The 15,703-nt window shown below is 42.4% G+C and overlaps 1 protein-coding gene across 1 annotated transcript in view; it reads right to left on the reverse strand.

Moving 5' to 3' along the window:
- Positions 1 to 15,703, reverse strand: part of YME1L (ATP-dependent zinc metalloprotease YME1L) — a 757,090-nt gene that overhangs the window by 689,216 nt on the left and 52,171 nt on the right. The window contains exon 2 of the mRNA XM_080280511.1: positions 4,469 to 4,606. Coding sequence (XP_080136637.1) covers positions 4,469 to 4,606 — 138 coding nt within the window. The remainder of the gene's footprint in view (positions 1 to 4,468; positions 4,607 to 15,703) is intronic.

The following is a 15,703-nucleotide window of genomic DNA, read 5'->3' on the forward strand; positions in this document are numbered from 1 at the left end:
ATTGATTCAGCGATTATTTCCTCACATTACAAGAAGAGCTCCGTCTCTCGGTGACCTCTGTGTGTGTGTGTGTTCTTACCTTACCTAATTGTATCTTTACAGGAATGAGTCCAGCTCGTACTGTCCCGTGTCTTAAACCATATTTATCGTACATATCCTTAAATTTGTGAATTGTTTTGGCACACACTATTTCATACGGTAGTGCATCCCAATGATCAATTGCTCTATTTGGGAAACTAAATATCCTTATGTCTTTGTCACCTCTCTTTTTATGCAGTTTTTTGCAGTGTCCTCTTGCTGATGCATCCCCATAGGTTAAGTAATCATTTATGTTTATTTTCTCCTTCCCTGATATGCATTTATATAGCATTATCATGTCGCCTCTTTTCCTTCTCTCCTGTAGTGTTAGTAGATTCAGTTTATTTAGTCTCTCTTCGTAGCTTAGATCCTTTAACCTTGGTATCCATCTTGTAGCGGCCCTTTGAACTTTTTCAATCTTGTCTATGTGTTTTTTGAGATTAGGACTCCAGACTACTGATGCATACTCCAGGGATGGTCTGATGAATGATGTTATTATCCTTCTTAGCATGTCTTCATTTATGTATGTGAATGCTATTCTCATATTTGCAAGCAGTGTATACATGTTCCGTACATTCTCACTGATGTGGTCAGCTGGAGATAGTCTGTTATTGATAATCACACCTAGGTCCTTCTCTCTTTCTGATGTGTGTAGGATTTTATTTCCTAACGTATAATCCCAATCAGGTCTTTTTCCACTTTTACCAAACTTGATTACATGACACTTGTCCACATTGAATTCCATTTGCCATATATTACTCCATTCATGAAGTTTATTTAATTCTTCTTGTAGCTCTTTACAAGAGTCTGTGTAAGTAATTCTCCTTTGTATTTCTACATCATCTGCAAACATATTTAGATAGCTTTCATTTCCAGTGTTAATATCTATATCATTTATATACACTAAAAACGTGATTGGTGCCAGCACTGAGCCCTGTCAAACTCCGGTAGTCACTTCTCTCCATGATGAGTAATTTCCCCTTAGTACTGTTCTCATTCCTTGTTTTATGAGAAAATCTTGCATCCAATAATACAGTATCCCTCAAATTCCTCCTTGATGGTACAGTTTCCATAAAAGTCTTTGGTGTGGTACTCTGTCAAAGGCTTTCTTGAAATCTAAATAGATAATGTCCACCCATCCTTCTCTTTCCTGTAATGTGTCTGTTACTCTGTCATAGTAGCTCAACAGATTAGTAACACATGATTTTCCTTTTCTGAAACCAAACTGCCTTTCTGTTATCATATTGTGTTCTGCTAGATGATTTACCCAAGCTTTTCTAATACCTTGCTTAAAACACTGGTTAGTGATACTGGTCAGTAGTTGAGTGGATTCTGTCTATTCCCTTTCCTGAATAAGGGAACAATGTTTGCTTTCTTCCAAATATCAGGTAGTTTACCTTGCCTCAAGGATTTCTTGAAAATTAAAGACAATGGTTTACTTAACTCCTTTGCACATTCATGTAGCAATCAACATGAAATTTCATCAGGACCATTTGCTTTTCCTTTCTCTAATTTACTTAACTCCTCTTGTATTATATATTCTGATATTTGTATATCTGGTAGTATGTATGGGCATGCATGTTCCACATAGTCTCTCTCAAAATTTTTTCTTCTGTAAAAACTGATTGGAAATTCTTATTTCGTGCTTCACAAATATCCTTTTCTTGTGTATAGGTGATTCCCTTGTCCATAATGGACGGTATTTTATCTTTTACTTTGGGTTTGCTTCTGATGTAGCTGTAAAATAGCTTCGGCTGATCACTGCTTTTATTTATGATATCCTCCTCAAACTGTTTTTGGGCTTCCCTCCTTATTCTTGTATAATCGTTTCTTGCCTGTTTGTAATTATTATACGACCTTTCACTATTGTGTCTTCTGTATCTATTCCACAACAAATCTCTTCTTTCTTTTGATTTTTTACATTCTGTATTGAACCATTTCTGTATTTTCTTATCTGCTTCTTTGTGCTGTGGGATGTACTTCTGGACTCCTATTTCATAAAATTTACAGAATTTTTTATATACTGTACAGCATTTAAATCTTGTCCTCTAAGCTCATTTTCCCAATCAACTTCTAAGAAATACTTCTTTAGGTCTTGATAATTTCCCTTTTTATAGTTTAGGCTCTTTCTGTAACTTTCATTGCTGTTAACTATGTCATATGCTATCCTGAAGTTGTAATTTAGTACTGCATGATCGCTTTTGCCGAGTGGTGGGTGATATATTAAACTGTCAATATAATTTTCTTGCCTAGAAAATATTAGATCTAGCACTGAAGGTTCATTGAGTCCTCTTTTTCTGGTGGTTTCCCTCACATATTGCGTTAGGAAAAACTCTTGCACGAGATCCAGGAGCTTTTGGTCCCAACAGCTTTCTTGGCTAATTATATCTAGACTATTCCAATTTATATTTGTATTAAAATCTCCAGTTAGTATAATTCTTTCCAATTTCTCTTCCATGTTATATAGTAATGATCTTAAACTCTGAACTGTACTCTCTGCCAGGTCCTCATGTTTATCTCTTTCCCATGTGTTTGATCTGGGTGGCATGTACAAATTGGCTACAATTACTTTACCTTCAGATGTGTTGATCTCTACTGCAATCAGTTCTACTTGTGATGGTATATCTAGTTTTATTTCATTGACTTTTAGATTTTTCTTAGTTAATATTATAATTCCTCCTCCTTTTTTTTAATTTCTGTCTCTTCTCCATATATTGCATTCATCTAAGCTTAGTATGTCATTGGATATCCTTGGTGTTAATTTTGTTTCAGTTAGGCATATTATTGTGGTTCATTTTCTCTGACATAATCATTCATCTCTAGTAATTTAGATACCATTCCATCCACATTTGAGTACATCAACTTTATCATCTTGTTTATATACTTGTCATGACATGGTTTTACTATCTTCCTCCTTTTTATTCCATCCTGTTTGTGTACCACTTTCGTACCTGCAATCCTATTACTTTGTAAAAAAATTTCTTCTTCTCTTCTGATCTTCCCTCATTTTTTGTTTTTGCTTCCTCCCTTTTCTCTTTCAGTAATTCCAGTTCCTCTTGTGTTAGGCATCTTTTTATCCATACATTTTTGAACTCCTCTTTTTCCATAAGATTCTTTGCATTTTTTAGTATCTCTTCCACAGTGTTTACACTCTGGAAAGTCACCTTTAGAGGTCTTGTCCTGCTTTTCTCGTATTTCCCTAACCTTTTGTGTTCCTCTATGTCTTTACTACAGATTTCCTCTGATACTTCTTTCAGTAAGCTCATTACATTTGCCATCTCCTTTTTGTCTCTTGTGATCTTGTTTTTTACTTCTTCCTCTTCTATACTAGTGATTACTATAGATTTGTTTATATCTACTGAATCTCTGACTAACTTTGGATTGTTTTGGATTATTCTTTTCACTTCCTGTTTAATGCTTTTTTCCTCCACCCTTGTTTCTAAGTCTTTCTTTACTTTCACCATTTCAGCATACGTGGTTTCCACATCAGTTTTGTAGCTCTGCACAGCTTCATTCACCTGTGTTATCTTCTCCTCAATATCACTGCTTTGGTCTATCAGACTGCTTACTTACCTAATTGTCTCTGTCATTTTTTAACTCTTCCATAACACTCTCGTGATTGACTACTGTACTTGCCATTTCACTCATTTTCTTCCTAAGTGTACTCAATTCCACTGTTAGTTCACTGATGGTTGTGTCTTTCTTGTTGGCCTCCCTTCCTAGTTTTTCTATTTCTTCCTTTTGCAAGTGCATCTGTGTGTGTGTGTGTGTGTGTGTGTGTGTGTGTGTGTGTGTGTGTGTGTGTGTGTGTGTGTGTGTGTGTGTGGTTTTCTTGGTGTTGAAAATTATTTTGGATAATCCTATGTATGATGTCAAAATATGGCAGAATGACCGGAAAACACTGCCAAAGTAAGGAGGAATACTGTATACATACTGTATTGGTAGGGTGTTTTTTGGCTTTCAGTGTTTTTTCTGCATGGTTTTCTTGGTGTTTACCATTACTTTGGATATTCCTATGTGTGTTTTAATGTCTAAATATGCCTTAATGACCGGAAAACTGCCAAATTAAGCATAGGTACTGTACAAATAGGTCAGGCATAGGTTGGAGGTGGGTATAGGTAGGGTCTCGGTATGGTAGAGGAATAGTGTTCATTATCTGGATGCTGCCACTACCCGGACATGCCTTTGGCTCTATTATGTCCAGATAAATGATGGATTACTCTATTATGATAGCTATTTCTCTTAACCTCAAGGGAATGAGTTTTTTTTCTTCTTCTTCTTCTTTTTAATGTTATCCTAACTTAACACAAATGATTTAGCCCTTCAGAGGTTAAACAACCATTAAACCTCTGAATGCATTTATCATAGCAATACAGTATTAATAAGTTACCTCAACCAGACTCTCGGAGCAGATGATACTGACGGTGGCTGATGCACTGCTGGTTCTTTGCTTAACATTTTTGTGAGCAGACTGTTTACCTCGCACACCTGATAACTGTGATACAACACATGACAGTGGTAACACAACCTGAAAACAGAGGAATGCCATGTCAGGGAAAAGAAAAAATAACCAAAGTATGGTAAAAGAAAAAAAGAAAGAAAGAAAAAAAAACTAATTTCAGACTTTAATCCCCCTCAAACTAAGCCCCTTAAGACTAAACACACTTAGCCCAACAATCTTTTCACTGCTATAAACATTCTAAAGTCAGCTTTTGGGATCGCCAACAAGATCTTTGTCATACAAGTTTGGGAAAGTGTGTAAGAAACAGAATCTAAAAGTGAATGCTGGGAAGAGTAAGGCTATGGTCCTCAAAAGAAAGTCACTGAATGTACTGTACAGTTGGATGATGAGGAAGTGGAAAATGTGAGTCCAGTTAAGTACTTTGGTTGTGTGATGAGTAACGATGGAAGTTTGGAGGATGAAGTGCTTGAAAAGATACACCAGGGAAGAAAGGTTGCTGGTTCTTTGAAAGCACTGATATGAAACAGGGAAGTGGGCATGGAAGTAAAAAAGTTGCTGCATGATACTATTATGGAAATGAAGCATCCACTCACTTGATGTAGTGCTGTCTACTTCGTCCTTCATCTTTATCATTCTTTTTCTATGTATGCCCTTCTCTCTTCCTATTTCTCCCATCTTTCCTGTCACTTCTTATTGCTTTTCTTTCCTCTACAGGTGGCTTTACACTGAGTGACAAGCCTAATAGTTTCCTGTAAACCAGGAAACCATTTACAACGCTGGGTAGTAACCATATAACCAAACCATTCGTGCTCCCCACGTGTCAACAAGTGGGTTGGTGGAGGGTTAGTGTCCCTCCCCGTAAAGCAAATAACTCAAAGTATAATGGCCACCCCTTACGGGATTATGGTGTCTGGAAATAGATAGATAGATAGAAGCTTGGACCTTATTGGAATGACACAAGTCAAGAGTGAGAGCAGTGGAAATGAATTATTTGAAAGGAGCATGTGGAGTTACAAGGAGAGACAGACTGACAAATGAGGAAGTGAAGGAGAGTTGTGGCGTGGATTTGGATGTGATAGAAAGCGTTAGGAGAAACACACTGAAGCAGTTTGGCCATGTGGAGGGGATGAAGGGTGAGAGACTAATAAGTAGAGTGTATGTGAGTGAAGTGGAGAGGCCAAGGATGAGATGGAGAGATGGAGTGAAGAGGTATATAAGAGAGGGGGCTGTGGGCTGGGGGGAAGGCAGTGAAATGGCAGGGAACAGAGCTACATGGAGGTGATCTGTATGTGGCCACCCCTTACAGGATTAAGGCGTCTGGCAATAGACAGTCTTTATCTTGTTTGTGTCCTCAAATCTCGAACCCTTCAGTTTAGGAAATAGCTAAAAGTCACAGGGAGACATGTCAGGAGAGCAGGGAGCCTAGGACCTGTGTGATCCTGTGATTGACCCAAAAATTCTGGATGAGATGGGATGAGTGGGTGCTATGATGGAGCAGCCAGTCCTCCACATTATACAACTGTCATCTCTTGCAACGCACTGCATTTTATATGCGACGGAGAATTCCCAGGAAGTACACTCCATTAACATCACCCTGGTGGTAGTAGTAGTTGTAATAGTAGTAGTAGTAATAGCAGTAGTAGTGGCAGCAGGAATAGTAGTATTAAAAAAAAAAAAAAAAAAAAAAAAAAAAGCATGAGCTTCACCTTGCCATGCCTTCTTTAGCCTTGGTGATTCCAGTGACTTCCACTGTGACAAATAAGCTTATGCTTCTAGTCATATCCATACATCCAAGACTCACCGCCAGTTATGATCATCTTCATGAAGTCCGAATTCTGATTTGCAAAGTTCAGCACATCCCTAGAGAATGAAAATGCGACAAGCAAGAAGAACACATTCTCAAACACATGCTGCTAAGCAGCAACTGGGCTGAGTGGCTGCACTGAACATTTTCGAGCATATGCACAACCTACTGGTTTATGAGAAAAAAATATGTTTGGATACTTTACAATCAGACATTGTAAATCTACAAACGACGGACTCAGGTTTTATATGGCTAATGTATCACTGGAAAATACGGTACAAACTCAATCAAACGTAACATCCCATCACAATGTAGCTAAGGAAATCCAAAAATTTTCACAAAGTTCCCGTAAGGCCCTCTTGAAAATTTTTCATCCTCCAATTGGACACATGACATAATGTATACTGCAGGAAGCACAGACACAGTAGGTACATTATTAAGCATAAAATACGGTGGAATACGAGGTAAAAAGTGGTAAATAATTAGGATTTTTCACTTACTATGGGGTACCACTGCACAGGGTGGATGTTGGGGTTGGGGAAGTATGCAAGGTTAAGGAGACAGAGGAGAGAGAATGTGCTTCCTTGTAATTAATTTGCAAACCACCCTTTACTGGCACTGAAAGAAGGTGTGTTCCCAATTTGCATCATTCTCACCAATTTAGGGCCGTTTTCACAGTTGTCCCCAATGCAGTCCCCAACACCCTACTCGCCTCCGAACGCACGTTTTCGTTTTCACAGTCGCCCCCAACCAGCCTTCCGAGGCCTCTGTTGAGGACGGCATTCGGGACGGCCCGAACAAATTACTGGAACATTCTTGGGGGGCCTGCAGCCTCCCCAACAGATGGTCCCGAAAATAAAAAAGTAAAAGAATAATTACATGTTTCATATTTTCAATATCATTTCAATATTATATACCCAATATAATATTTCTGGTGTAAAACACACACCCGATATTGAAAAAAAATATATGTTTGTGTATTTTTATGAGACTTTCTACTACGTATCCGAATAATACCCTTTCGCAGACAGGTGGAGGCTCCTCAACAAACGGACCCGAAAGAAATACGAGAATCATTGTCTAATGCATATTTTCATGAAAATTCTAATATCTGATGCCCGATGTAAAAGTTGATGTAGCTAACACCCCATTTAGATAAGAAAATGTTCATGTAATAATAGTATATCCGTTAATAAACCACACCATCACTCATTAGACGTTATACATGTTGTTTCATGATTATTTTTACTTAAGCCTTTTTTACAATACTTATGGATTCAGCCTACTTCCGATTTCAAGTAGGAGCGTGGTGAGGTTGCCGTTAGTTAGCTCTTCATTCCGATGACGTTTCCTATTCGTTATTTTTGCTGCATTCTTACGAATATCATCACTCCTGAATATATTAGTATGAACTGTGTGAAGTGGGTGTTCCAGCCATGTTAATCATCACATTCATTACATTCCAATTTCTAAATATTCTCTACATATGGAAAGTGTTTTTGCCACCCAGAACTACCAACCCTACCACATCAACACGGGCAGACGTCCCCACGTTAGTAAGCTCCCGAAAGCCATTCGGAGCGACTGTGAAATCCAAAGGTGGTTTTGGTTTGGGCCCGACACATGTTCGGGCCCAAAAGGTTAGGGACGACTGTGAAAACGGCCCTTAGTGTACAATTCAAACATCTTCAACCAGATATTTGCACTACCTACTGAGCTGTTGGCCTAACACTGCACACAAATGTACATATATACCACTTTCTCTGTTTTCAGCAGCAAATTATTCCACACATACCACCAATGTGACATACGTTGATGTAATGTCATGTTATCTATGCATTTGTCAGTGTTATATTATCTATGTATTTGTCAATGGTGTGTGTGTGTGTGTGTGTGTGTGTGTGTGTGTGTGAGGGTGTTGACCAGCTAGTTTATGCCTCTGTGACGTCAGTGGTTCGGGGTGGGGGGGGGGTGCAGTTAGAGGGAGGTGAGGAGGGATGGCCAGCAAGACCGAGGCGGGCAGACGACCTCCAGCCCTCAAGCAATGTAGACTTGTGTATCAATTGTACAAGCTGGGCAGCAGTAATAAAGGAGTGTCACGACAATATCAAGATTTGATTGTCCGCTACAAGCTATCTAGGCAACATGGAGGACGATAAGAAGACCAACCTTCCTACAACAACATTAGTACCATTTGATGCTCGCCTGATTCCAGAGTATGATGGCTCTACGGACATTGTGGAGTGGGTCACACGGGCAGAGATGTTGTGTCAGCTCCGTGGAGTTGCCTTCAAATCAGTTCTGCCACCACGACTGACAGGTGGGGCATTCACTGTGTGGTCACAATTGCCAGTTGCCAGCCGCTGTTTGCTGACAGAGGTGAAGAAAGCACTGTAGATCAATATGCAGCACATGAAGCTTTTACTGCACGTCGGCTACAAGCAAGTGAGTCAGTTGACGTTTTCCAAGCTGACCTCCGACGGCTGTTGACTTTGTTTGGGGGCGTGTCTGACCGTACTCTGGCACTTGCATTCGTGGCAAGACTACTAGATGATATTCGTTGTGCTATTCGCGCTAGGTCAAGAGCCGAGGGACTGGATTTAAACAGCGTGTTGGCAAGGGCTCACGCCGTGCTTAGTGATGAGCATGTGGCTGCTGCTGGGATTTCGGCACCAGTGCGAGACCAAATGCGGGCGCAACTGCCTGGGAGAGCACATCGCCTTCGTCATTGCTGGACCAGTGGCCAGCCAGAACATTTTGCTGCTGCATGTCCTCAGATGGGAAACGACACTGGAGAGACCGCATCAGCCCCAGCATCCTCTCTTGGAAGCCATTAAGTGACGCTCTTCCTGTGGTGCACCTGCTGGTTAACGGGCGGCGGTGCCAAGTTCTTGTCGACACTGGTTGCACAGACACCATAGTACATGCCCCTTGTTGCATGCAGTGGCACCTGCAGATGACCAGCATCACAACAATTAGTGGAGATTCTTTCTGGTGCACCGGGACAGGCAGTGTGACAGTGGAAACTCCTGATGGCCAGAGCGCCTAGGTGCGTGTGCTGGTGGTGCGTGGGGAGCCTTTGGGCGTGGATGTTGTGCTCGGCATCACTGACATCTCAGCACTAGGCGGTATCATAGTGAAGTCTCTGTCAGAAGTTCAATTCTGTAGCACTAGGAGGTTGTGTGGAGCTGTGTCATCGACTCTGACGCCGCTGGCAGTGGATGCGGCTGATTTCAGTGTATGATTTGATGTAAGGCATTGAACATGGACGGTATCATGGAAATGGATGAATGGAGCAGCACCTGATTGCCTGCATAATACTGTGGCACAGTACAACATATCCCCGTCCATGCGCCAGGAGTTTAACCAGGAACTGAGGTCATGGATCAAGAATGGTTGGTTGGTGCCCTACTATGAACAGCAACATGGGGCGCCACGAGGGCTTATGCCGCTCATGGCTGTTCGTCAGAATCGTATGGCCAGTGCTAGACTGCCGCGAGCTAAACAACTATGTAACTGCCTTTACTGCTGATAGCGACGTATGTGCTGATCAGATGCACAAGTGGCACCAACACAGAGGTAATGTGGCTGTTCTGGACCTATGCAAGGCTTATCTGCAGGTGCGTATCGATCAGCAACTGTGGCTGTTTCAGACAGTGATGGTACGAGGCCAGCGCTACTGTTTGATGTGCCTTGGCTTTGGCCTCAACATAGCTCCGTTGGTCATGAAGGCTGTCGTTAAGAACATCTTGGCTCAGGACCCAGATATTGAGTGTGCAGTGCTGCCTTACGTCGATGATCTGTTGGTGAATGAGGACCTAGCCAGTGAAGGGCAGGTCGCTGCACATTTTGCTGCATTCAGCCTGGAATGCAAGCTGCTGAACTGTGCAGCTGATGGGGCATGACTGCCAGGGTTGCACATGCAGTCATCAGATGGCCAGTTGAAGTGGACACATGACAATCCAGTCGACCCACCACCGACAAGAGTGACGCGTCGTGCTGTGTTCGCATGGTGCAGACGGTTAGTCGCGCACTTGCCAGTAGGAGGGTGGCTCCGGCCAGCAGCTGCGTGGATTAAACACCGAGCAAATACAGTGACACAGGGCTGGGACGACATCATGGATGACGACTCCCTACTTCAACAGATGGAGTATGTGGCAGCACGGCTGGTCAGGGAAGATCTGTATCGTGGCCTCTGGTGTGTGTATGGCGACCGGGCAGTCATGTGGACAGACACCAGTGCTCTAGCTACTGGAGTTGTTTCAGGGATGCCAGAAGGCGGTGTAATTGAAGATGCATGCTGGCTGCGGCAGGACGACAGACCACACATCAACATGGCAGAACTGGATGCAGCAGTCCGTGGAGTGAACTTGGCAATCGCTTGGGGTATGAAGAACATTGAGTTACGGACAGACTCTGCCACAGTATATCGTTGGATTCACAACGCACTGAGTGGTCGTGCACGACTTAGAACGAAGGCTCACGGAGAGATGTTGATTCGCCGCCAAGTTGAAATAATTCGCCAACTGGTCAGTGAGTTGGGATTGATGTTGTCTGTGAGGCTTGTCCGGTCTACAGAAAATCACGCTGATGTCCTCATGCGTGTCCCAAAGGAGTGGGTGCGGAATGACTGACTGGTAGCTGGTGCAGCAGCAATGGACGAGCAAGACACCGCTGAGCCTAGAATTGCTGACGTCCATGTACGAACTGGTCATCCTGGCATCCGGCGCACACTGTTTTTTGTGCGCCGAGAGATCTCTCGATTGGTGACACGGGCTGAGGTGCGTGAAGTTGTGAAGTGGTGTGATGTGCGCCGATGTCGAGCCATTGACCTGGCTCCGGTGAAGTGGCAACACGGGTCACTGGGTGTGACAGGAACATGGCACTGTTTGGCTATAGACATCACCCATCACAGTGGTTACGCCTATCTGATAATCATCGACTGTGGGCCATCCCGATTTTGCATATGGCGGCAGCTGTGACACCCAGATGGAGACACCGTCATTCGCCAATTAGAGCAGGTGTTCTATGAGCGAGAAGCACCTGTCGAACTGCTCTGCGATAATGACACCATCTTTCGTGGGCGGCGATTTGCAGCCTTTGTCACACGTTGGGGTGTGTTACTACGCTTCAGGGCGGCATATGCACCAAGTGGCAATGGCATCGTTGAATGAAACCACTGCACAGTGAAGGTGATCGCTGCCAGGAAACAATGCTCCATCGCTGAAGCAGTCCACCTGTAAAATATCACACCCTGAGATGGAACATCAGTGACGGAAGCCCCTGCGAATGTGTGCACAGCTACGAGGTGCAAGACTGTGTACGACCTACCCAGGAACGGCTCATCACAGACACAACGCCTGATGGTGACGAAGGCATGCGGTATGCAGTGGGTGATGCTGTTTGGATCAGGAAGCGTGGTGATCACTGCACTTCGGTGTCGCAGCCTGGTGTCATCAGTAAGGTCAACTCTCCGCAGGTGGTGGATGTTGATGATATCCCGCAGCACATGAGGCACTGCAGCAGCACCTCACTGGATCAGGGCAGCCAGCCAGATGCGCATGAGGCTGGTATTGATCCCCCACTGTACATCGATGTACAAGCACACCATCCGCAATTGCACCAGCAGGCAGTGTCAGATGAGCCCAGCCCAACAACGACAGAACCAGAGGCAGTACTTCGACGAAGCACACGCATACGGCGCCCACCACTTCAAATTCGTTATGATCTTACAGATTAGGGTGGGGTGTAATGTCATGTTATCTATATATTTGTCAATGTCATGTACAGTTGTGAGTAAAAGATGGAAGAAAAGCATAAGAGAGTATGCATCAGTTGGGTCAAGGATTGTGTGGGTAAGATTGAAAGTTGGAATACAAATGTGGGTGATTATGTGCGTGTATGGGCCAACAAAAGATCATGCAAACAGAGTGAGAGAAGAGTTCTGGACAAATGTAGAAGTGTGCATGGAAAAGTATGGAAGGAATGAGAAAGTGTTTTTGATAGGTGATATGAATGGTAAAGTAGGGAATGTGAAGGTGGATGGAATCGTTGGTGAGTGGGGTGTGCCTGCTGAGAAAGATGAGAATGGCAGTGCGTTAGTGGACATTCGTGCTGGGAAAGGGTTGGTGATAGCCAATACCCTCTTCAGGCACAAAATAATCCACAGGTATACATGGCGAGTGATGAGAAGGGTGGGTGGTGAACTGAATGAAAGGAAGGCAATGATTGATTATGTGTGTGTGGAGGAAAGGATGCAAAGATGTGTAATGGATACAGGAGCTTATAGAGGTTGGGGGAGTGGACTTTCTGACCACTAATTGGTGGTAGCCAGAATCAAGATCATATTAAAATGGAGAAACAGAAGAAGGGAAGGACAGGAAGAAGGAGTATTTGTAAGGAGAGTGAAAAGGTTACAAGAGGATGAGAAAAAGGAGGAGTATAAGAGAGAAGTGGAGGAACAATTGGGCAAGTATGAATTGGAGCAGATGGGGGTCGTGGAAGGTGTGTGCAGGATATTCACAGAAGAAATATATGCAGCATGTGATGTGGTGTGTGGGATGAAGAGAAGACGGAGGGGGGTGCAAGGAACAGCGTGGTGGAATGAAGAGGTGAGACAGGCTGTGGCACAAAAGAAGAAAGCACACGATGAATGGATGAGGAATAGGAGCGTGGAGGAAGTTGAGAGGCGGAAGACAGAGCTATATATAGAAAGAAAGAGAGAGGTGAAAAGATTAGTAAGAGAGAGTAAGAGAGTGGATGAGGAATTAGGAAGGAATTTGAGTGTAAAGTGGAGGGACTGTAAGAAAATGTTCTGGAAAGAGGTGAAAAGAGTAAGACAGGGTGGAAGTGAAGTTAGCAGGGGAGTGAAAGATGAAAATGGTAGATTACTAGTGGAGAAGGGAGAAAAAGTGAGCAGATGGAGAGAACACTTTAAGGAATTGTTGAACATACAGGATGGAAGTAATGCAAGTATAAGTGGCTGGGGAATGGCTGGGAGAAGGAGGGAAAAGACAGGAAGAAATCAGTAGGATAGACATTGTGGAAGCAATGAAGAAAGTTAAATTGAGGAAAGCCCCAAGAATTGATGGAGTGTGTGGCGAAATGCTGACGCATGGGGGAGAGATAGTTGTAGAATGGATGTGGAAAATGTGCAGATTGGCTTGGGAGGAAGGTAGAGTCCCGGAGGATTGGAAGTCAGGTATAATTATTCCCTTGTACAAAGGAAAAGGGGAAAAAGAAGTGTGTGGTAATCATAGGGGCATTTGTCTTCTTAGTATAATAGGAGAAGTGTATGGTAGGATACTTACTGACAGAGTCAGAGAAAGAACAGATAAATTAGTTGGAGAAGGACAGGGAGGCTTTAGGAAGGGAAGAGGTTGTGTATATCAGATATTCATTCTTAGATCTTTAGTGGAAAAGTTTCTAGAGAAAGGAAAGAAGTTGTATGTGGCTTTCATGGATTTAGAGAAAGCATATGGCAGAGTGGATAGACAAGGATTGTGGAAAGTATTAAGAACATATGGAGTAGATGGGAAGTTGCTGAATGCTGTGAAGAGTATGTATGATGGTGCTAAGGCTGCAGTGCGTGTGGATGGTGAACTGAGCGAATTTTTCTCTATGAATGTTGGGTTGAAACAGGGATGTGTCATGTCTCCATGGTTGTTCAATCTGTACATGGATGGGGTTATAAAAGAGGTACAAGGTAGGGTAGTGGATGTTGGAGTGCCCCTGGTGAGAGAGGGTAGTGTTTGAAAACTCCCTGTACTCTTGTTTGCATATGATACTGTGTTATTGAATGAAGACGAAGGAGAGCTTCAAGGCTTGGTGGATGAGTTTGGGAGAATGTGTAAGAAACAGAATCTAAAGGTGAATGTAGGGAAGAGTAAAGTGATGGTCTTTGAGAGAGGTGAAGTCAGTGAATGTACAACGAGGTTGGATGGTGAGGAACTGGAAAATGTGAGTACGTTTAAGCACTTGGGTAGTGTGATGAGTAAGGATGGAGGTTTGGAGGGTGAAGTGCTTGAAAGGGTACAGCAGGGAAGAAAGGTTGCTGGTTCTTTGAAAGCAGTGATAAGAAACAGGGAAGTGAGCATGAAAGTGAAAAAGTTACCACATGACAGTATTGTGATACCAACTCTAACGTATGGAAGTGAAGCTTGGACGTTGCTGGAAGGACACAAGTCAAGAGCGAGAGCAGTGGAAATGAGCTATTTAACCCCTTAACCGCGGGCTTGTTTTGCTTTGACTTGCGGCTCCTGCGGGCATATTCGCGCTCCGACAGACTCTCTAAAAATATTTGCTAAAAATCAGTTATTAGTCCTAGCATATTAAAATCACATATGCTTATGGCACATACCTTCAGCTTTCTCCTGGGATGTTTGTTGAGCCTTCGTCGAGTACCGTAGGACTTGTGGAGACCTCTGAAGTTGGGTAAAGAAGTCTCCACTTTACACTTCCCAACAACCCGTAATATGATTACCACAGCCTGATCTTATCACAAGAAACACTATTCTATGATTCTCAAATAGTTTGGAACCCATACTCCAAAAAAAAAAAAAACACTGTGAAAGCAATGAAAATTACGAGGGCGTATGACCTTCACACTTGACATCATTCGTCGCTGGTGTTCTGTCATTTATTATTCATAAAAACACTCACAGTTTATATTTCTATTACTATATAACACTTATATATATCTACAGTCTTTATCCATTAGTTTCCTTCAGTAATAGTAGTTTACTGCCACTGTAGGGATTCAATTGCTCTTTCAGTAAAATACGAAGCATTCACTTTCTCGTCCTGTATACTAGCGTTGAGAGCAAATAGGTAGTTCCAGGTGAATGTAAATATACCTTAAGCTTCTCCCATCCCTCCATATATATATTTTTAATATGAGAATAGATTATACGGCATAATTCAAGGGGAAATAAGCAGTGAAAATTAGCGAACGAGTGCATGTGAGGTGTTGTCAGGTGATACTTAGCCAATTCCAGGTGTATGGCACTATCACTTACCTTATTTCTTTTTGGTATATAATATTTGGTATAAGAATAGGGCATAGGGCTTATTTCAATGGATGAAATCAGTGGAAAATTCCAGGGAATATTTACTTAGTGTAGAATACAGTGTGGTAGCCTACAATAATTAGGTAGTTCCAGGTGAATGTAAATATCACTTAGGATTCTCCCTTCCTTTCTTATATTTTTATTATAATAATAGATTATACCGCATATTTCAAGGGGAAATAAACAGCGAAAATTAGCGAACGAGTGCATGTGAGGTGTTGTCAGGTGATAATTAGCCAATTCCAGGTGTATTGCACTCTCACTTACCTTATTTCTTTTTTGTATATATTA

The sequence above is a fragment of the Coenobita brevimanus genome, chromosome 85 (assembly GCF_032717465.1).
Source record: "Coenobita brevimanus isolate Jiangsu-jjx chromosome 85, ASM3271746v2, whole genome shotgun sequence".
Taxonomy (NCBI): Eukaryota; Metazoa; Arthropoda; class Malacostraca; order Decapoda; family Coenobitidae; genus Coenobita; species Coenobita brevimanus.